At 40.6% G+C, this 22,479-nt stretch overlaps 1 protein-coding gene across 1 annotated transcript; it reads right to left on the reverse strand.

The window, feature by feature from the left end:
• Positions 1-675: 675 nt before the first annotated feature.
• LOC101478427 (junction plakoglobin a) lies at positions 676-20,573 on the reverse strand. Its single transcript, XM_004538979.4, has 16 exons — positions 20,417-20,573; positions 9,579-9,613; positions 8,980-9,147; positions 8,639-8,892; positions 7,829-8,067; positions 7,055-7,256; positions 6,622-6,766; positions 6,339-6,442; positions 5,888-6,226; positions 5,319-5,471; positions 5,099-5,218; positions 4,798-4,948; positions 3,545-3,666; positions 3,314-3,353; positions 2,475-2,612; positions 676-1,696 (listed from the first exon to the last, which is right to left on the reverse strand). Exons 2-15 carry the CDS (start codon positions 9,589-9,591, stop codon positions 2,476-2,478), a joined length of 2,187 nt encoding a protein of 728 aa, XP_004539036.2. The 5' UTR covers positions 9,592-9,613; positions 20,417-20,573; the 3' UTR covers positions 676-1,696; position 2,475.
• Positions 20,574-22,479: the final 1,906 nt, after the last annotated feature.

Raw genomic sequence — 22,479 nt, forward strand, 5'->3', positions numbered from 1 at the left:
TAAGAGGGTGTCACCTGTCCAGATTATGATGTGCATTACATTCATGCAGCAGAATGTAATGAGAGCCGAGCTTTTAAGAAGTTCCTGGCACGACTTCATCTGCAAACAAGGTGCATGGAGCATGTTCAGCAACACTTCATTTATATTTTATTTGTAATGTGTTTCAACTTGTTGATTTTTTTCAGGGTGATCATAAAAACATATGACAAACAATACGTCCTCTCCACCGATGTTGCAGTCGTCTCTTACTTGAACACCTTCAGCACTAATTTGGCTCCGAGAGGATCTTTAAAGCTTCAGCGGCAGGAAATGTTTCTTTTACCCATAAATTGGAAACACAATTAAATGACTTTTTTTGTAGAGAAATGTCTATTTTCAAACTGAAAGCAGTGTAGCCAATGAAACCATTTTTGCCTTTGAATCAGACTACTAATGACAAGAGTAATAAAGAACTTGCTTAAAAAAAACAACAAAAAGAAAATAGCAGGTGTATAATCAGAAACTGTTCAACTGGGTGTTGCCTAAACAGACGATATAAACCCAGCAGACAACCATTAGATGTACCATCCTCGTACTGGGTTGGACCCAAATGATAAGCGTAAGAAAATGGATGTACAGAAAACGAGAAAAAGCACATTTCTGATTTATAACTCAATAAACATGAACACAAGAACATTTTGAATATATATCCTTTATTTTTATTAAACAAAATTTAAGTAAAAACTCTTAATAAGTAGAAAGACAAATTTCCCTGTCAGTAGTTTTTTTTTTTTTTTCAACCACAGCTGTATTATCTCATGTGTTTACTACGGAGTTGGACAAATCTGTTGCACAAGTATGTAAATGAGGTTTTTTTTCAGTGGCTACATATGATTTCCTCTCTAAATTCATTTTAAAATCAAAGGCATCTCTTTCCTTATTTTCTGGTAATTGTGCATAATGTGAAACTTTCCCAGTAAATAACTTATAAAAGTTGAAGATGACTCTTGAAAACAAACAAACAAAGCAACCGTACTGATCAACTACAGTCCAAATAAAACGCATCAGATGATTACAGAAGAGAAGGGAGCAGCTGTACAGTGTTAGCTCGAGTATCTCCGCTTCTCCCCATTTGCTCACGTCTACTAAATTTTGTGACACATGAAAGGAGCGTTAACCACCTCTTCGCTGACTCTTGGGCCACGGTGTGAGAAAACTGACAGTATATAGAGCCAAAACTACAGCAAAGTCAGAAATGTGTCTTACAAAGGCGTTAAGCGGAGTTGGTGAGTTGGTGCACTGTGCACGCTGAGCCACCTCTGGCAGTGTTTTCAACTATTATTCTCTTTTTCTTTCTTTTCTTAAAAAAAGAAAAAGCTACGATTATCATCACAAAATAAAATATCTTTGGCATAGAATACCCACCCAAAAGCGTAAACAACCACGCACACTCATGCACTCACTCTTAGAAGGTTCTTAAAAAAACAAAACAAACTACAAGCATCAATGTCAAAATTATAATCTGCAAAATTATGCTATAAAACAAAGTTGAGCCCTGTTAAGATTATGAGTCCCATACTCGGCAATAATTGTATATATTACATCAGGTGGCGAGCAGAGGAAAAAGACCTTTCGTGATGACCACGTTCTACTCTTCTGTGTCCCGTTACATCCTAAATCAGCTCTTTGCTGCCTTCTCCTCGTCTGCTTCTTTCCCCTGAAAGAATACAATTTAAAAAAAGAAAGTTATTATTTCACAAAAACAAAAAAGTGTTTTTATCTTTTTTCCTTGCTCTGAAATGAGCAGGACTTTATTTGAAAAAGGGTGATAACATTTTGCTGTTAAAGCATTTCAGAGGTACAGGCTGCAGTGCTTTTAAAGTGCATTAGTACACTACATTAAAACCACTGATAAGTGAAGTCAATGGCATTGATCATCTCTTTATAATTTAATGTTCTGCTGGGAAACGCTAGGTCACGGTATTAATGTGGATGACACGCCTCGCAACACCCACAGAAATGGCTTAAGATGTTTACCCAATCGCCAAATTCCCAAGAATCTAATTTTTACTGATAATTTCAGGCTGCACAGAGAAGCCGCCTCACAATTCCCAACATCCAAATCATCCGCTGTCAATGACCCACTGTTAGACACTACAGGACACTCCCACAGGATCTTATACAGTGGATATCACACAAGTGGTTTAAATATTGTGGCTGATCACAATATATAACAAGAAAATAACATTTCAAAAAAGTACAGAGATAAATTCTACACGCTGTAAAAGGCATTTAAGTGTTTCTTCTGTGTTTTTAAGAAACCCCAGAGAACATAAGAATTTGATCTTTTACTTATACAAGTTCAAGATTATGCTTTTGAAGCTTGGACTTTGTGCACACACACAAACAAATGGCATTATTTCTCACACAGTCCCGATCAGCTGAGTCTAAATAAAGTAAGATGACTGGCTGAAGTAACATTAGCATCTACTGACCTTAATAATGGTCAGGTGGGTACTGTTGTCTTTCGTAGGGCAAACTGGCTGCGTATTCGTCATGCATCATAGTTCCATCCATGCTGTCCATGGGCATGTCACCTGGATATCCGTATCCTTGGAAACCAGCATCTAGCTCTGCAAAACAAGATGTGTAATTATTATATTAAGGCACATTTCTGGATTACTGGGATCAAACTGAGGGAGAAAAAAAAAAAGATTTATTTTTTTAACTTAGTTGGATCAGAGTAAGAAACAAAATACCAAAACCATAAAAGGAAAAAAGGCAAGTAAAGGAAAGGATAGGACGAAGATGCAAACATAGATAATGAAGAAACACCACAATGGGGGCGAGAGGAAGACCTTAACTTGATAATAATGAAAAGGAAATGATGTATCAGGAAATCAAACACAGAAACAAACAAACAAACACAATGTTGTTTTCAATGTATTCGTTTTAGATTTTCTTAGATTCTGGTATAATACACCTTGACTGGGGAAAAATTATATAACTAACAAAGCACAGATGGAAAGAATTGATAAAAAAAGCAAGTTTAAAATTAATTTAAGAAGATATAACTGACGGTTCATGCGAATCTCAAATTAAAATTTTTACTTTACGGTACATGAAAAATAAGTAGCCATTTGTTTTTTGTGCTGAGCTTTGTGATGAGCTCATTCTTATAGTTGCCAAATAATGAAAGTAGTTTGTAAGCAGCAGCAGGGAGGCAACCTGCTAACAAATTATTGCGCTTTCATGCTGCGGCTGCTCTCCGTGGTGTAGTGACCCACTGCTGAGGAATGTGCTGTATGTGCACATTTCAGCCACAGTTACTCACCATCGGGATAGGGTCCCTCCATGACAGCTGTGTTGTGGGCCTGCAGATAAGTCACGAGAGGGCAAAGGTCAAATGAAGCCAACACTTTGATATAGAAAGATTTTTAATGCCACAAAAATGCCAAGATGTATTTGACACAGAAACAACCGACGTGAATAAACAAGTCTACGAGAATCTTCATTAATCTTCAGCTGTCGTGTTGGTGCATCAGAGGGTGCCACACCCACTCACCATCTCCCAGGCAGCGGGATCGTTTTTGAACAGAGAGTGTGTGAGCTCCACAGACACTCGCTTCCTGTAGTCTGAGTTCTTATCCTCGGAGATGCGGAAGAGGACGGCTGCGGCGTAAGTAGCTGGAGGGGAAAGAATAAGAAAACAGTCAGTGGTCGGGGTCAGCGTTAGTTAATAAACTTTGAAAGCTTAATATCTGGAACAGAATGTCCTTTACTTTGAGCTTCAGCACATTGGTGCAAAATAAAATGACCAACAGTGCGATTTACAGTGGTTGATCTATGAGTAAGCGTAGCCTTTTTAAACATCTAGAGCTCAACGTTTTAGAGTTTACAAGTATAACAGAGAGCATATAAGACAAAAAAATGCATTTTATTTTTTTGGTGTGAAATCCTTCCTACCTGAAGTCATTCCTGATAAAGAAATGTGCAGCTACATCCTGTTTATTTAAGGCTTATTATACTTCATTTGGTTCATTTGGGCTTTTTCCTCCTTAGCAATGTAATTATAGTGACAGACTGTTGTATCTGCAAGAGCTTCTAAATGTGAAGCTACAGCAGGGGTGGGCAATCTCAGTCCACGAGGGCCGGTGTCCTGCAGGTTTTAGATGTGTTCTCGAACCAACACAGCTGATTTAAATGGCTAAATTAGCTCCTCAACATGTCCTGAAGTTCTCCAGAGGCCTGGTAACGAACTAATCATGTGATTCAGGTGTGTTGACCCAAGGTGAGATCTAAAACCTGCAGGGACACCGGCCCTCGTGGACTGAGATTGCCCACCCCTGAGCTACAGCCAGTTAACCTGCGTCAGCATAAAATAAAATGGAAACAGGGTTTAAAAAACAACAACAACAACAACAAAACAGAATAAAACAGCCCAAAATATGAGTACCTGCAGTGCTAAAGTGTACATATTAGCATGTTATATCTTCTTGTTTGTTAAACTGAATTAACCAGGACAACAAGCTGGTGTTTCTGTAGCATCTACAATAAAGACAGAACCTAACAACAAGAAAACAGAATTTCACACAACAATGTTTCCATTATTGTGTATTCTTAAAATGTAGTTTGCAACATTTCATTATGGAATGCGTAGAAAAGTATAATGACTCGCAAAATGGACTTGTGCAAGTGCCTGGAAACTGCACTTACAGTAAGCACAGCACTTGAGTAAATCGACTTTGTTATTTTCCATCTATGACTAAATGCTACGTTACAGTAAGCTAATTACAGTGCATTATGTGCATGTTTTACCAATGCCCTCGTTGTTGGAGTGCAGCAGCTCCATCAGTGGAGCCGAAGCGCCCTCGGCGTCGATGAGCTCAGCTGATGGTTTGTCCACTGCCAGCTCGCACAGGACGCCTGCTGCCACGCGCTTCACGTTGTCCACTGGAGAGTAGAGTAGCTGTAGAAGACAAGAAAAAAATAAGTTTAAGAAAAACAAACATAAGTGCGAATTGAAAGTAAGTAAGTGAAGTTTATTTATTAAGCGCATTTCATAGACAGGCCGTCACAAAGCTAATTGTAAAGGCTTCGTTTCTGTTTCTTTGTTTACCTGGACAAACAAAGGAATGGTCTGGAGATTGGCGATCTCTGCTCTGTTAACAGGATCTCTGGCTAGTATGTGCAAAGCTCCTGTGCAGCCCTCCACAATCTCCTCCATCCTCACTCCATCCTGAGAACAAAACATGAATAGAAAAAATGTGATTCTACAGAAATGCTACAATGTCGACAGAGGAATCATAAACGTCCTTTGACATGAGCCCATCATGTACCTGGTATGTCTGCTGGTTGGATGAGCCATGTTTCTGGGCATCCTGGTGGGCTTTGAGCAGCAGGTTGATCAGACGGGGGACTGCTCCTGCATCCCTCAGAGGGGCCTGGTTCTCGTCGCACAGGGCCAGGTTACGGATCAGGCCAACCGCAGCCTTCAGGCAAGAAAAAACAAGCAAAGATAGACTGATTATGCAGTTCTGTTATTGGTCAGCAAGTAAAATGACTGGAATGATCTCAAACTTTTGTTTTCATTAGAATGTGGTGTTCTGTTTTTCCCCCTAAATCCCAGTCTTGTAAAACATACTGCTCCTGCTGTCATGTGCATTTCATGCTCTTTCAGGATGGCTGAAACTCTGGCTCTCTGCCCTACTTGCCATCCACTTTGGCCATCTGTCCAGCTCCCAGTGTCTACCACTGAACTCTTTAAAGTACTTATTTCACAGTCTTTAATATTTTTTCCAGCATAAAACCACCTTCTTTCAGTCAGATCCTTTCTTCCATAAATTACCACATTTCTGTTGCGCACATTTTTGCCCCACTTTAGAATATCCTTCCCTCTTTTAACTACCTTGATGACAGGCCAGTAGTAGGGTTGGTTGAGCAGCTTGACAATGGGAGGGATGCCATAATGTTTCCTCACTGCATGCTGTGCCATCTCAGCCTGCTGGTGGCGTGAAGTCAGGTGGCGTAGAGCGCAAATGGCGGGTTCAGTCACATCCTCCTTCTCACTGGCACGCAATATGGCATGGATGAGAGCCTCAACGCCATTGCTCTGAGTGACCAGAGATTTGTTATGGGCATTGTTGCATGTGAGGTTAGACAGGACGCCGGTCGCACAGGTGAGCATATTGATGTCATCTGAACTGAGCAGGCCAACCAGCTGCTGCAGCAGGCTGTCCATACCCTCCTGAAAGAAAGAAAAAAAGATAGATATTCCCCATTAGTTACTGGTGGGTGGAAATATAGCAAAAAGAACGTGAGAAAAAAAAAAAAGTAAGTAAGTAAAGCTGGACTCAGACCTGTTTGGTGGCAGCATCAGAGAGGTTCCTGAGAGTCCAAAGGCAGTTTTGCGTCAGACGCTGGCTAGAGCCAGTAATGTGTTTGCCTAGAGCCTGCATGCCACCTGCAGGGAAGAGAGAAGTAAAATTACTCAGCTCTCAACAACATTTAATAAATTATGCTATCAAGAAACACAGTTACCAAGGAGCCATTGGCCCCTGTTCAGATAACACAAAGCTGACACACCTGTATGACTAGCTTGTGCACACAGGTGTTTCAACACAGAAAACCTATATCACATACCAGCCTCTACAATGGCGGGTTTGTTGCTGGGGCACACAGAGAGGACTTTGAGCACACGGCTTGTGGTCCACAGCAACTTCTCGTAGTTGTAGTTTCTCATGATATGAACGAGACCTTCGGGGCCCCCGTTGGCAAGGATGATCAGCTGTTAAACAAAGACCTTTATGAAAACAAATTCTTACATTTTACAATGCACACTTCTAACTAAGCCATGACTTTCCTGGCACCTGTCAATTCATTACACTAAGCAAACAAACAACCACACCCAGCCAGCACCTGAACACCTCTGTTCTCATGCCACACCCAAAGCAAAACACATGCACACACACGCACGGCACTGTCGACGGTTTCAGATTGCAGTCATTGTGTAACGTAAGCACGTGGTAACAAAACACAAAACAAGTGCAAACTAAAATAATAAATTCACACACACCTTGCTCTCCTGGTTGCCGTATGACAGCAGCTGCAGACAGTCTGTGGTGATGGCCAGGAACTTGGGGTTACTCTTCTTCAGCAGGGGAACCATTCTCTGCAGTCCATCTGCCAGACGAACGGCCATCTTAGCTCCTTCCTGGTGCAGCAGCAGGTTGTGAAGCGTGGTGATGGCGTAGAAGAGCACAGATTCCACAGGGGAGCTGTGGGAGCAACGAGGAAGAGAAACATGCGTGTTTAGCGTGCGTCACAAAATAATCCTGTCTATTTTTCGTTTGAGCCAATTGTGTTTTTCCTTATTTTCCACCAGATATATGTATATATTAGTTAGTGGTTGATAGCTCATAGTGAGCATGGCCTAAGCTTCAAATACGTCAGTGCCCTTACCAGTAATCCCTGTGAGTCAAAAGCTCACTTGTTCATTGGACAGAAGTTAATCATCTTGTTCCATTTAGATCTAGCTGATGGGAGGAACAATAAAGCTTCCCACCAGGCTTCCAGCATTGAAGGCTAATGCTGGCAGCTTACTCAAATAATATTAAAAACTTACTACAAACTGTTATTTCCTTCTACATATAACTGCACGGTAGCTGCACTGGAAAATACTTCAACACATTGCCACAGAGCGCATCTTAACAAGGATTTAATGCAACTTTGAGTGACTTTTCTAAAATATTTTGAGTTTTTAATGCAAATATGTCCTATTAACCATAATAAAAAAGTATTTCTAGCAGACCACAAGTGAAAATTTGACCCATTTGTAAACCAGCAGCACCTGAGCATGCGGACTAGAGCAGGGATTCCTCCTGACTTGAAGATAGAGAGCAGGCCCTCTCTCTGGTGGGACAGGTTGTGGAGGATGCTGGCCGTGGCTTTTGCCGTCTCCATGTCGCTTGTGTTCTGCATGGCTCGCACCACGGCCGCCACCATCTGAGGGGACTGCATCAGTGCACGGCGGGATGCCTCCTTGCGTGTAAGCTGGTTCACAATCTGTGCAGCCTTGCTGACTACCACCTTATGAGAGATGGAAGGGGAAGGTATGAGTTAATTTGTACAAGGGAAAATTAAACACCAAAGTTCTTAAATCTTCCTATTCAGAAGGTAATACAATGTACATGGCATTTTTTTCTGAATTTGATATTCACTTAGTAATTATCAGAAATCTAGATAACCTTCAATTATTTGACTTATTTGGTCAAAAATAGAAAGCTACTGCTAAGGGTGGTGGGCTAGGCAGTACACAATCCCCAGGGAAAGCAAGTTTAACGCTTTACAGTTTGTTTCCATCAAGGAAATTACACAAGAATGAGTGAACTGAGTTTGGCTGGCATATTTTGTGATGTTTTGACTGATTCGGATTTATTGTTATCAATCCTCATGCCAGTATAAGCATGAAGACTGCAGCCAGCACTATATTTAGCACACAGACATGACCACAGTATTGATGTCTTATTATTAGCACAATTTTAAACTTATTCCTTCGCTAGATCCATTAATGACTTAGTAATTATTTTAGAAAGTTTAACAAAATATTTATAGACTGTGTTTGTTTGTATCGACGCGGGCACATCTTCGTTTTCATCACCTGGTCTTCATCGTTGAGCAGTTTGGTGAGCTCTGGCACGGCACGTGTGGCTAGCTCGGCATCGTCCTGGTAGTTGATCAGATGGATGATGGCGGTCTTGAGCATCTGAGAGGGCTCGGCCAGGCGCTGGACGTTAGTCATCTGGGACGGGTCTGTCTGAGTCGACAGAATGGTGGTGCCTCCCTCCAGTGTCTCTGGAAACATTGCAGCTCGCACCCTCTGAGCTCTGGTCATAACGCTTTGGGGATCCATGTCTATTGAGAAGCGAGATGATGAGGATGATGATGTAGTCTAGGTGTATTTAAGCCAAAGTTACAGCATGTTAGCTGGTCTGTCCTTACCAGGCTCCTGCATTGTCACAGTGCTGGTCATGGTGTACTGCTTAGATATGGTGAAATCGCCGTCATCATCTCTGACTGTGGTGGCTCCAGACTGGATGCCTGAGTCTAGACCATACATCGTCTGTTGCCACTCTGCCACCTTTACTTTGCCAGTTTCCATCTCACGCACTGCCAAGGAAGGAGAGAGGAAATCAAAGGTTTTAAAAGTAACTTAAAGTAATTAACAGATTTCATGAAGATTAAGAAACTGCTCTTTATTAAAACCTTTGTGTAGATCAGTTTTTCTTTCTCCCAAGATAAACACAGTTGTTTTTTTTAACCAAAGTAATAAAAATTTTATAGCAGGAACCTGTAGTTATACTTTATTTTAAGGAAGTGATTTCAATGCAAACACTGAACACAATACTTGGAAGTAGAAAAGGTCAAGCTCAAACTGTTCAGGTCTATTTTGAATGAAGTGATAGAGACTGAGGTGAAATCAACGAATCACACAAATACAACCAACATTAAGCTGCTGCCTTGTCAAAACAGAATTTACAGAAGAGGAAATAAAAATCGGAACATAAAATATGATCATGAAATTGAGCTGATTTACTTACTCTGCATTGCCATCCTTTCTTCCGATGGAGCAAACCTAAAAACAAACACACAGAGAAATCCAACGTCAGTGTTTCCACCATTTCACCTCATACAACGGGTAAATACACGCATTCCTACAAACCCTTTTTGCACGAATTAGTGAATAAACTGTCTACTTCTTTGCACGAGACAGCTTACTGAGTATGGGGGTGGCACGAGTTGGACACTTCCCCACTTAGTGTTCACACTGATCTGGAAATTAAAGCACTGAGCAGAGTGACTTGCAAAGAGAGAAGGGAGAGCAAAGTGAGTAAAGTGACAGCTGTAATGTAAAAATGCTAAGCAGGGTGAGTGACCTTTAACCCCAGGTCTCCACCCATGCAGTCATGGGAGCAGCCCACTGCTGATATGTGGCAATCAGGAACCTGCTCATCAGGTTTCAATTCCACTTTGAAAGTGTGTATGTAGATGACTCCCCAACACACCTTTAAAGTAATAAAAAACAACCAAAAAACCCCAACAACACACACCCTTACCTTCACTTTAATTTTGTCTTTATATTTACATGCCCACCAAAAAACCTGGATTTTAAAACTACGACCCTTAATCATAGAGGCCAAATAAACTACTTAAGTCCGCTAAATACTTGGTTTCACTTTAACAATCCCCCAACTTGTGCAACTACCTGCTACCTGTCGGTGCATGTTTGTTCATCATGCTCTTGGTTTATCATGCAAATACTTCCTCTCACCCCCGACAGGTTTCTACATGGCTGAACTGCAGTTAGGTTTTTAATGTGCTTCGCCATTAAACCCTCTGCAAAAAAAGAGCAAAACTAGTACATGTGAAATATTTAGAAAAGATTATGAGGAAAACGTAAATGTATCCTCTCAGAAAAATTCAATGTAATAGTGGTGTTTTTGTATACAGGAAGACAGATTATTCTTGGAAGTGGCCTCCCAGACCCAAAATAAACCCCCATGGTTACAACATGCATGGAAGTTTTCTGCATAGTTCTGTAGTCTTAATGTCATTCACCCTGAATTTCAGAGAAACCTGCATTCGCAATAGCTGCTGGTCACTGGATGTGTCATACAGTCTACAGTATTGCATTCACTTTGCTGCTTATGAGCGTTTTCAAATGTTAGACTTTTACAGGATTGTTTGCCGAACATATCGCCGGGATGGGTTATGTGTGTGATGGTTTTGCTACAGATGTACTTAATATATGAGGGTGTGTGCATTTTCTGAGAGCGCGCTTAGAATAAGAAATCTCAGATTTAATTCACAGAGCTTGTTGCATAAATGGCCATAAATAACAAAAACTATATTACAAAAACAGAGATGATCCACACACAGTAGAGACAAACAAGCAAGTGGAAAAAAAAAAAGCTTTAATCTTCAAAACCCTTCTGTATGACAGCTGTTTTTAGCTTACTGTGGTTCTGCATGTAATAAGCAGCTCTGCATATCTTCCGTCTTGACTATTAATAAAACAAGTTGGGGCTAAAACCCACAATGGCAAGCTTCTGTGCTAGCATATAATGAGCCATAAACACTTAAATTACCACCTTTACCTATACGCGCCCTCAGTTCCATGGAACAAAATGTACTAAACAATGTTAAGAAAATGGAAAATACTTGAATTGAAGCTGATCAATGGGCATGCAATTACAACTTGTAAAAACAAGAACAAAGAATGTATTTGAGTCAGTCTAGTTTTCTCACGCTACTTATTTGATCTGATGTGCATGCATTACTGTTGCTAGCGGCTTTGTTTTTCATTAAAATTGATACGAAGAAGAAATTTTCACCATTTTTCAGCGTCTGTCCTCAGTTTTCTGTACGCGCCACTTTGTTTAACGAAAAACTCATTTATACGTCGACACATTTACTTTTCAACACAAAGTTATTTACTATACGGTTCATGTGCACTGGCAACATTTTCCTCTACGAGTTTCCCATGTATTGAGTCTCACTTGAGATCCTGCAGGACCAGGCCACAGAGGGCTGTCTGTGCTTGCAGCTACACGTTACCTTACAGATAACACAACTGTACCAACATTCCCCGTGCATTTCTACCTTTCTCAGTAAAGGTGTGGCCACCTTTTAAAAAATTACGAGCACTGGTTAACAGGGCAACGGGAACAACTGGACAAAAAACAAGATACAGCTTCACTAACTTTTTCAAAGGTTTTAAAACAGATAAAAGTATAATGATCCATTTATAACAAACAGTACACATCTGAGTTTGGTGCAGAATGTATGTACCTTCCTGTTGTCTGTAAATCAGGGTCAGTGTTTGTGTAGTCTTTGTTTTCCTGGGCGAGGCAGCGGGTTCAGTCAACTGTTGCAATGCAGTGACACGCCCCGCATATTGTCTAGGTAACTGAAAGTCCGCTGAAACGCTGTGCTGTGAGGGTTTTATCTGCTGTCCAATCTAAAGTCTGAAGCTCTGGGCACTTGTTTGTTGATAATTTGTCTTTTCCTCTTGGGCTTTCTTATTCTCTTTTTTCCTCCATTTGAGAAAAAAAAATCTATTGGGGAAGGGGTAGGCTACAAATTATTTAAAAGAATAAAAGATCAAAGCAAAAAAAAAAAAAAAACCCTGAGTGAACACAGTTTTCTATGTTCTGATGATTATAAAGTCTAACCCAGCCTTCTCCCATTGTTCAGTGCCAACAAAGAGCTGATGGTGCGTGCTGTTGTGACTGAACTTTGTTCTCTTCCAGTTAATCAGTAATATGTCCTTTCACTCTCACTGTGAAGTGCCTTTCTCCTGAATAGTCATTCCCACTGCCATTTATACACCCACACAGACAGTGACATGAAGCCATACTTCAGGAAAACACTTTTCACACACCCGTCACCTCCCACTATCTTGTTAAGCAACAGCCTCTGCGGATGATGATTTAGGAGGCTTAAAAAACCCCAAAAAGCCTGCACAGTAAAACCAGGAATGTGTATCAGTAAAAGCTGCCAGTGAGGGAGGAGTGAGTTGCAACAGAAAAGCAAAGCAGAGATGGATCTTGATCAGGGCCCAGCGCTCAAACGCTGCTGTGACATTCCACACTAGTGTTGCATATTCAGTCTGAGTCGTCAATCTGTTTCTGGGAGAGAAAAAAAATAATAAAGAAAAGGGGAGAACACACCAACCTTATCTAAACTTTACTCACTGACTTACTCAGAAATGTTAAATTGCTGAAACTAAGAGAAACTGTAGGGACAAGACTACTGTGACAAAGGATGAGTAACTCTAATCTCTGTAATGAGAACACATTTACTATCATGCAAATCCCTCAGGCATGTTGGAAAGGGAGTGTCTCTTCAGCAGTGACAGGCTCTCAGAAAGGGTGTGGCAGAAGAGTGCTTGGATGTGTGAGGAAGAATACACCTAATGGCTAGAGGGGATCTTACATTTTATTCCTTTCAGTATCCTCCCAATAATTATAGCTTTACAGTTGCAAACGGAGCATAGTAATGAAAAACATTCCAGCAGGCCAGATTTTGACTTTGCTGGTGTAAGCTCTTCTTTGTATCACAGCAGGAATGAATCAGGTCAGGCAAGAGGCCCAGGGGGGCTTCAGATAAACTTTGCTCATATTGCAGTTGTGTTCAAGAGGCTGTTCACATACTTTACAGTATTTGTAGTAAATGTTGCTGAGCCACATGTCGATTTAGCAGGCTGGGGTGTAAATAATATTTCTGTTGCTTTTTTCTGTTTTACTTTCTATGGATTTTTGTTTTAAAGCATAAATACTGGGGGGGGGGGGGGGGGGAGAAAAAAAAGCATCACAGGTCTAAATATTAAAATATTTGTAAATATGTTTTTTTTCATATTTTTTTTCTCCTGTGAAACTACAACCTGTCATTTTTACGCCAAGCTAAGCTATGCTAACTGTCCTCAGGCAGCGGCTTCATATTTAATGTAGAGAGAGGAGAGAAATACTCATATTTCCATCATGTTTTCTTTCCGTTACATAAGGAAGGAAAAAACTGTTTATGATAATTAAACATTTCTCACAGTTATGGGAGGATTATAACTGGGCTTTAGAAACATCCTTATCTGGTGGCTGTGTGAACAACCTTGCTAAACTTATTTAAAGTAACAAGCAAATAAACTTTATTATATTAGTGAACAGCTTCCTATAGCACTGGAATAGATAAACAATTTGACATACAGGACAGCCTCCCATGCAAATGCACACACCCAATCACATTCATGTCCCCAGACATGTAAGCCACACTCTTCTTGCAATAAACCGTTTCCCAGATGGCTTTAACACACACCCTGCACTCCCACAGCCCAATCCTCCTGACACAGTAAATGGCCAGTTCAGCCAGCTGAGTCTGCAGTACAGTTGACATTTTCCTCTCTGCATCCTCTCTCCATAGACCCGGGGTTCAGCTGCCATGACAGGAAACAAGTTAACACATTCACAAACCCTTCTGGTTCCCCCTCATGCCTTACTTGTACAACAATAGATACTATGACACTGTAATGGCAGCAGCTGGGGCTGGATAGCTGTTTGCTATAAATCAATAAGGGAGGATGTGAAGCAGTGCACAGCTAATGGATTTACCATGGTGGGTGACAGGAAGTGGTGGTCAACATTGTCTGACTCACCAACATTTCTGGGCTGTCTGCTCTGAGATGGGAAGTTTATTAGAAGTTACAAACTGCGATAAGGTACTGGGGAAGAACACAGCTTGAAGCCCAGATTGTGTAAAGCACAAACTCTAAGAGAAAGCATTTGTCAACTGACTGTGACAGGCAGTTGATCAAATCCAGACCAGCGCAACGTCACCATACCAAGTGCCTAGAGAGAAGAGACAGCCAACAACACAATACTCCTATGCACTTGTGCAACACACCAAGTGAATTTGTGTAAATGTGGCAGAGTGCATCTCCTTCTTCCCTGATCTGGAAGCCTTCCCAAAACAACAAGCAGCCTCAGCCAAAGAATTTAAAAAAAGAAAGAAAGCGAAGCAACAGAATATCTAATGGGCCTTGATTTGTCAGTTGATTCACTGCAGCAGCTTTAATAAGCTGATTTAGGCCAGAGGATGCAGTGCAGTGGCTGTAAACTGCTGCGTAGTTGTTTGGTCTCCGTGGGAGCTCTCTGTGAATCAAAGGAAATGTGAGCTGTCTCAGAGGAGGTGCCTGGGTCCAGACCAGAATCAGATTACAAAAAACAGATAAAGGAGGGAGGAGTGAGTAGAAAGGGGTGTAATCTCTGTAGCAATAAACACTCAGATGCAATGCCCGCATAGAAACAAAGTTCACAGAAGTTCATGATAAGTCAGATACTGTGGGAGGAGTAGAGGTATGTCCAAAGATTATCTTCAAACCAGGAAAAGAGCTCAGCATAAAGATGTGGAAGTTAAATAGTGGAATATTTGAGCTTTATGTGTAATTCAAATCTTATGTGAAAAAACAAAACAAAAAACTTGAATTATGTTTTTATCAACAAGAAGAAGGATCCCCCCCCGTGTTGTTTGGTTCATGGTAGGAAGGAAGTGGACGAGCTGAGTTTTTGATAGCACAGTGAGCATCTGTGTTACTCTGTTTAGTGTAGAGAGGAAAAGAGTAGCTGCATTGTCCTATTGACTGCTGTTACTGTGAAAAGGAAACCACTCTCAACTGTCCCCACTGAACGCAACCAAAAAGGCTGAAGCACATCAAGATGGCACTGTGTGTTCACGGGCCAAGTTTGGTAGCCAATGCTGCATCTAAAGCCCCCTTTAAAGGCCTGACAGGGAGTTTTTTCTTGAACTGCTACTGCTACGCACCAGTGTGTATCTGAGCACTGAGGCGATGTGACAGATGATTAATTTTTCAGGGAGATTAGAGGCACGAGGGAGCGGGAGGGGTGTGCTTGGGAGAGCAGGGCAAAAATCTGAAGGGACCCTAAAGAGTACTGCAAGTTCATCTGACAAGTTTGAATTCACAGTTTGTTCATCTTCCAGAAGACTAAAACAAAACTAACATTGTTAAAAATTGAGTGACTTATTCCGACAACACGTCGTTTGGTTCGTACAGTGTTGTTGTCAGATGAAAACCTGGGAAATGTCAACTTTCAAGGAACAAAGAGGGAAGAATAATAGTGTCAGTTGTCTCAAACGCCCATGCTTTTTTCAGTTTATGCAGTTTTTTGCAAAAGTGCTCACAGGCGCCAGGGTTGCACAACATTCGCAACTCATGAGAGCATAAAATCCTTCAAAAGCAGTGAACAAAGAAAAGCAACCACAGTGACTAAAGCATGGATTTTGAACTCAACATATGCAAAACCACCCTTCTTGAGAGACCTCACGTTGCCTAATTAACAGCTGAGCTTCTCCACTGATTTGCTTTCTGTTTCAACCACACCCTTTCTGCCTTTACTTTCTTGAATCTCTCGTAGAAGTGTGATTAAGGGATAGGGAGGAGGCAAAGAAAATAATAACATGACACAACTCATCAGAGTTGCTATGCTGAGACATACGACTCATCAAAAATCATCCACGTGTGAAAACTTTGTCTTTTGAGTAGGGCTGCCACGATTAGTCGACTAGTCACGATTACGTCGACCATCAGAATCGTCGACGACTGATTTAATAGTCGACGCGTCGTTTGAAGCTTTGTAAGATCGCAAAAGACGCAGGAATAAGTAGTAGGATTTAAGAGTGTAATAACGGACTGAAACAGAAGATGGCAGCACTGCATGTACAAGGATGCCAGCTGCCGTTAAACCCCGAAGAAGAAGAAGTAACTCTGTCCCAGAATTCATAGCGCAGCCCAGCTCAGTTTCCAACAATGGCGGCAGCTAGTTAGTTTTAATATTACTCTTATTATTCTTTGTGGGTCACAAAATAAACGTTTAACATATTTTCAGGCGAGAATGTAGCTGTGTAAACCTCAAATATTTGCTCAGTTTATCAAGACACCACATATTTTTCAAAAGCGCTCCGACGTTTTCGGAGACGTCTGTTACCCACTAGCTCGATAGCTAGCCGGGGGCTAGGCTCACTAGCGCCGATGAGAACACCAGACTCCCGGCAAATCGTTTTCAAACCCACCACCGTCTTTCGCTACTCAGGTTAAACATATATAAGTCACTTAGATAACTTAAAAATGTTATTGTTTGGCTTTTTGTAGTATTTTATTTGTTCCTGAGTAAATCGGTTTGGCTGAGATTAAAGTTATAGTTTTTACACAGCTGAATAAACGTCAAGCAGACAACTGATTATCAGAAGTGTGAGATGCTCGAGAATATACTCCGGTGTCCCGTTATATTTTAGATAGCAAGGAGTTTATTAAACTTCACCGAAACAATCTGCAAATTTCATTAAAATGTAATAAACTATCACCTTGTCTTTATTTTTAGTTAGCACATACCTTAAACACTTAAAGCTGTAAGCTAATGATAGTTATATAAGAGCAGATGCATGCTGCAATAAGCTGTACGTCCAATGGATCCAATGGATCTGATTAGTCGACTAATCGCAAAAATAATCGGTGACTAGTCGACTATCAAAATAATCGTTTGTGGCAGCCCTACTTTTGAGTAAGTGCCGAATCCAGTTCACTCCCTCTTTGTGTGGACACACAGTAAGTAATGAAAAACTTATCACTGGTAATGTATTCATGATGACAGCAGGAGGATTCAACTATTTCTAGAAGGCTGTTAGCATGATGCATGAGTTGTTTTTTTTTGTTTGTTTTTTTTACACAGCTTTGATAAGAGCTGACTTGAAATGACCCATGTGGTAGACTTGCCTATGTTTTTTATTTTTTAAAGTGCAAGTGATGAGAAGAAACAGCCATTAGGCCTTTGACATCTTAAGTAACGGGACCATTTCTTGCCCTTGCTTGATCCAACCAAGAGAACTGCTGAAGGTAAATAATTAACTTCAGGGACTGTCATCAGTAGAGTTCAGCTGGGCAATGTCGGCTTCACTTGCTCAGCGTTATTCAACTGCACCCTGCTAGACACTCAAGTTAGAGTTTGGTCATGACAGAAGGCATCTTTTACAACACTGGCAATTTTTGGATGACATTTCTAATAATTTAATAACTGCATTCAAGGATAATGTCATGCATTTCAAAATTAATTGCCACTTATTTTGAGTTATTGCTGGTTTGAAAAGATTGAAAATATAGAAGCACTTGTTGTTAGAGGGGTTACTTTGGGATAACAAATAATAGATGTGTGTATTTTGTCTAATTTGGACTTATATGAAAGCTTTTTTAGCAGAACATAATGCAGAAACAAAGAATGCTGGGGGGTGTTGTAGATGTAGCAGGGTGTAGCAGCTGAGCATGTGGCAGTGCAGGGTAAAACAGTTATTAAGGAATGGCCACATAATTTCTAGCTTGGACCCAGTTTAGAACAGGTGCTGGAATAACCATTTGATTGGATAATGACCAAGAAAATAAGCACCGTTATTCTGATGCATTTCCAGTTCTCTCTGTACCTTAATGAATTTTAAATATTTCAGTTTCATCATACAAGCATAACCAGCGATATCGCGGCACGGAAGACAACAATGAAACAGGCCACAGAAATTTTATGACAGATTCTGTCACAGTTTAAGAACCCCAGTACCCGTATGACATACTGTATGTTTAGTAGGCCTGAACAATATGTGCAATGGTTAATGCAGCAGTCAAATACTGAAGTGTGCACACTGGCTGCACAGTCGCCACATTTAAACATGCACTCAGACTGGATGTCGAGTGTAAATAAAATTACTTTTCTATTCCTTCACTTCATTCAGTCTTTTGCACATTCTTGTATTGTGAAAATGCAGTTTATCTAAGCTGTATTGTATTCTATAAATAATATCAGAAAGAAAAAGATTTTCCCTTTGCAGATTTGGTGTGGTCATGCCACTTCACTTTTATTTCACCCACCCACCCCAAAAAACAACCTTAAAAGAAAGAAACTCTTGTTGTAGCTGACGGGAAACTTTATCTCTGTGCCCTTTTCTCCATGGGAACAGTAAAACACAAAGGCGGACTGACATACAAACACAGAGGAGGTCGCACAATGTGTGCGCTGAGCACCTGTAACTGGAAAGGACTCAGGCCTCGTTGGACTGAGACAGAAGCAAGACGGGGAATCCACAGAAAAAATAAAACCAAGAGGGCGGGATGTATGCCATACAGTAATCCCCTTTGAAGAGTGTAGACCTATTTTTAAAACCGAAGGATCTCCTGGCCTCTTGTTCTGCTAATGTAGGACAGTATGAGGGAATTAAGCAGGAGGGGGGGGAGATTATCACCGTGCCACCACAGCTGTAGCTGTGAAATCTACAGTAAGTCACCCCCCTGCTGTCCCACCACCCATCCACTCTTTCCAGACAGGGACAGCTTTCCTACTTGATGACACAGGGCAAGCTCAGCAAGGCCATTCTGGCACAAAGTATTGGCACCCTGTCCCGTTAAAGCTGGCACACAGTCAGCAAACTCAACTGGAAACATTGGTAGAGAAAGCAGCTGGATACCACAAACCTGTTTGGCACTGTTCTTGCTGCTTTGTGACGCTTGCAGATAATTCAAACAAAAGAACAATGGATAATGTGATTTGGAGTTTGATGGTGTAGTGATTGGCTCTGTTTACTTTCCAATCCCTAATCCAACTGTGTCAAATTAGGACTTTAAAACTATACTAAAGTTGGCCGCAGAGGACACCGCAGATGACTTAATCGCATAAGAAAAAAGCCGATAAGATAAAAGTCATTTGAACGGGATGCTGATTTCAGGGGATTTAGTCATGAAATCAAATGAAAGAAATTTGTGCTCCTGTGCTCCCTAAGCAGGATTAGCTGTCCTGTCAAGTCCTGAGAATCTGCAAAGGTAATGACATCATGGAAGATTTGGCAACACCTGGAGACATCACTGCTGCCTTGAAGCACAGCGTAGGAGTGTGGGGGGTGGGTAAAGAAACATCAGCATGTATCACTGTCATACGTTACAGATGTGCACCCACGGACAACTCATCCCCTCAGGCACAGTTAGCTAACACTGTTTGTTTACAGACTCAACATCACTGTCATAGTTGGTAAAGCGGAAGATCTGATGTGAAAGTGCTTGTTTTTGTCCAACCACATCCAAAGCTAAAAAAAAAAACAAAAACCCCAACCTCTTATAAAAAAAATAGACATTCAAGACATTAAAAATAGTGAATAATACCCACCATTACTAGACAATTAAAACACCTACTTACTAATTTTATGTTAATCCACTGATCTTTCATAAGTTAACGGGGAAAATGTTTTTTGTTTTTGGGTCTGCTTCAGTGTGACTTTTACACCATTTCTGTTAAAGGACGAAATAGAAATGGCAAAATCTTTTTTTTTTTGTCTCCGATTCACGGAAACACACAAATCCAAGCGATTTATCTTCAACACCACCAACAACCAACGACACGACGGGGTCTATTGACAAGTGACGACGTGTAGCTGTATGGTCGATACTGGGGCTAAATGTCGTTATCTTTGGGCAGAGAGAGAGTAAGGGAGCTCTTGCACTTTAAAAAGTTTAAAAAGAAAGAAAGAAAGAAAAAAACTGTCCACCACAAGAGAACAAACTTTTGGTGGCTATAGAGCTGGCGCAGTAGGCTGCTCCCTAACAACAGGCAGTAGTGGTTTGAGGCATGCGGAAATGAATTCCTAATAGAAAGCATCTGAATTTGCATCCAGGTAAGCAACAAAGAGAAACGAAATTACCCCACACAAACACATAAGATGTTTTTTTTAATAGAATAAACGATAATAACTACACACCAAACAAACCGATAAATACATAAATAAGCGTTCACAGACGCTAAGGGCAGTAAAATCTGTCGGAAAAGGTAGATTTAGTGAATCTTACCTGTCTTAACACACGGCCGTATTTTAGATTATTCCGTGCTTGCTTGTTTCTAATGACTCCTTTGGTCGGCACAAGACTCCGCTCTTTATTTCTTTTCACTTCTCCACACTCTGCCTCCCTGCAGCTGGCCACCAGTCCTCTGAACAAAAAAAAATGAGTAAAAGGAGCGTTACCTCACCCTGACTCCGCCTCCTCGAAGACTCCACCCACATCGTCCACAATGGGAGGGAATTTTATGGCTAGGCACTACAATAAACTGTGAAGTTGAACAGTTTAGTTCGGTTTAAAAAGTTTACTTCTGTCTTTATTGTACCGTTGCTACGGTGCGTAGATTGTCACTGTTTTGCCCTTTGATACAACAGCGAATATTTCAAAGTCAACTTCATTCTTTTATTTGAAGGGACACTGACTGACACCGATTAAAAAATACTTTCGATTTTGTAAAGCACGGTATACAAAATGTGTACAGCACCACATATATGTATTGCAGCCTGTTTAAGTGTGTTTTATGTTCTATTTCTTGTAGTGACTACTGTGAAATCGAGCGCTAACAGCCATGTCTTTCACCTGTATGACGATCGACCACACCTTACGGTTACAACACGAAACCAGACCAAAGAATGAGTCACAGCAGTCGGGAAGCGATACTCACTCAGTTGACAGAGATACTGATAATGTTGATTATGTGTGTCTGCGTCATGCGCATTTGACATAGTGGAGTTTTCATCATTATTTTAAGCTCTATGTGGGAAGTGGCAGAAAGAGAAGCGAGACTACATCAGAATGAATACATGTTCAGTAGAAAGAGGTTTTGAAATCAGAAGCTAAAATTCTATTTTGAGTTTTTAAATGCTTAATTTGTTTTTTGAAATTAAAAATCTCAACAGTGACAAAACTCAGTGAAGATGTACTATACACTAATGTTTTCATATCTACCCACCTTATCTACCCTCATGAACATGATGCGGAGAAGAGGAAGCCCCCCCCCCCACACACCAACCAACAAACAAACAAACCAACCAAAAACTAGGTCACATTTAGCTCATTGCAATGGTTTTTTTTTTTTTAAGAATCCATCTGTACAAGGTAAATTATAATATCTACAGTATAGATAGTATGCATTAATAATAAAAATTTGAAGAGGTATATGAAAATAAAACAAAGTGGGAAAAATAATAATGTTCTGAGCTCCATATACTCAAAAATTTACAAAAGGAAATAGTGAGTGACATAAATAAAGACATCATTAATTGGTGTGGAGCAGACATAAAAATATTTATTTTTTCAAGACAAGCGTCCAAAATGTTTTAGCAAAAATTAAGAATTTAAACGACTTAATTAATTTAGACATTTAACCTCAAGGAATCAACTCCACTGATAATCAAATACAGCTCTCAATGCCTGTTTCCCTGTTTACTGTCATACCAATTGTCTAATCAGGCAAAAACTTTCCAGTCCTCTGGGCTACTAAGGTTTAAAGTATATATATATATTTTTTTTTTGTCCAGGTTATCTTGAAATCTCTGCCTGACTGTCTGTCTCTGTATTTGTTTGTTGTGCTGTGCATGTCCTCCTACACAATCAGGAACTGAGCAGCCAAACTTGACATATCTTAGGTCGTATTTAAGGCTCTTATCTATAAGAGATATTGTGGGTGGGTTATTGTGATGTGTTGCCCAGCAACCACAGAGTATTTGGCTAAATGTAACCATTTTTAATGTGTTTATTTATTTGTTTATTGCATTTATGCATGTCCAAGCCTAATAGAAGCACTGTATTGCTTTAATTTCACGGCCAGAAGCGCAAACAAGCCAACAATCCTGTAGGATGATCATGTGCTAGTATATATAAATGTAAATAATGGGAAAATGAGATTTCTGGTGAATACATATTAAAAACAATGCAGCACACTGGCTATGAGCAGACGCTCCTCTAACTGTCGATATGAAACACTCAGACTGGATGGACTCATAGAGGTCAGGCTGAGTTCTCAGTCCTGCCTCGGGCTGTATTGTCATGGCTCTCCCTTATGTGACCACAGTGACAGTTATCATCTGTGCCTC

Source organism: Maylandia zebra, linkage group LG6 (assembly GCF_041146795.1).
Source record: "Maylandia zebra isolate NMK-2024a linkage group LG6, Mzebra_GT3a, whole genome shotgun sequence".
Classification (NCBI taxonomy): domain Eukaryota; kingdom Metazoa; phylum Chordata; class Actinopteri; order Cichliformes; family Cichlidae; genus Maylandia; species Maylandia zebra.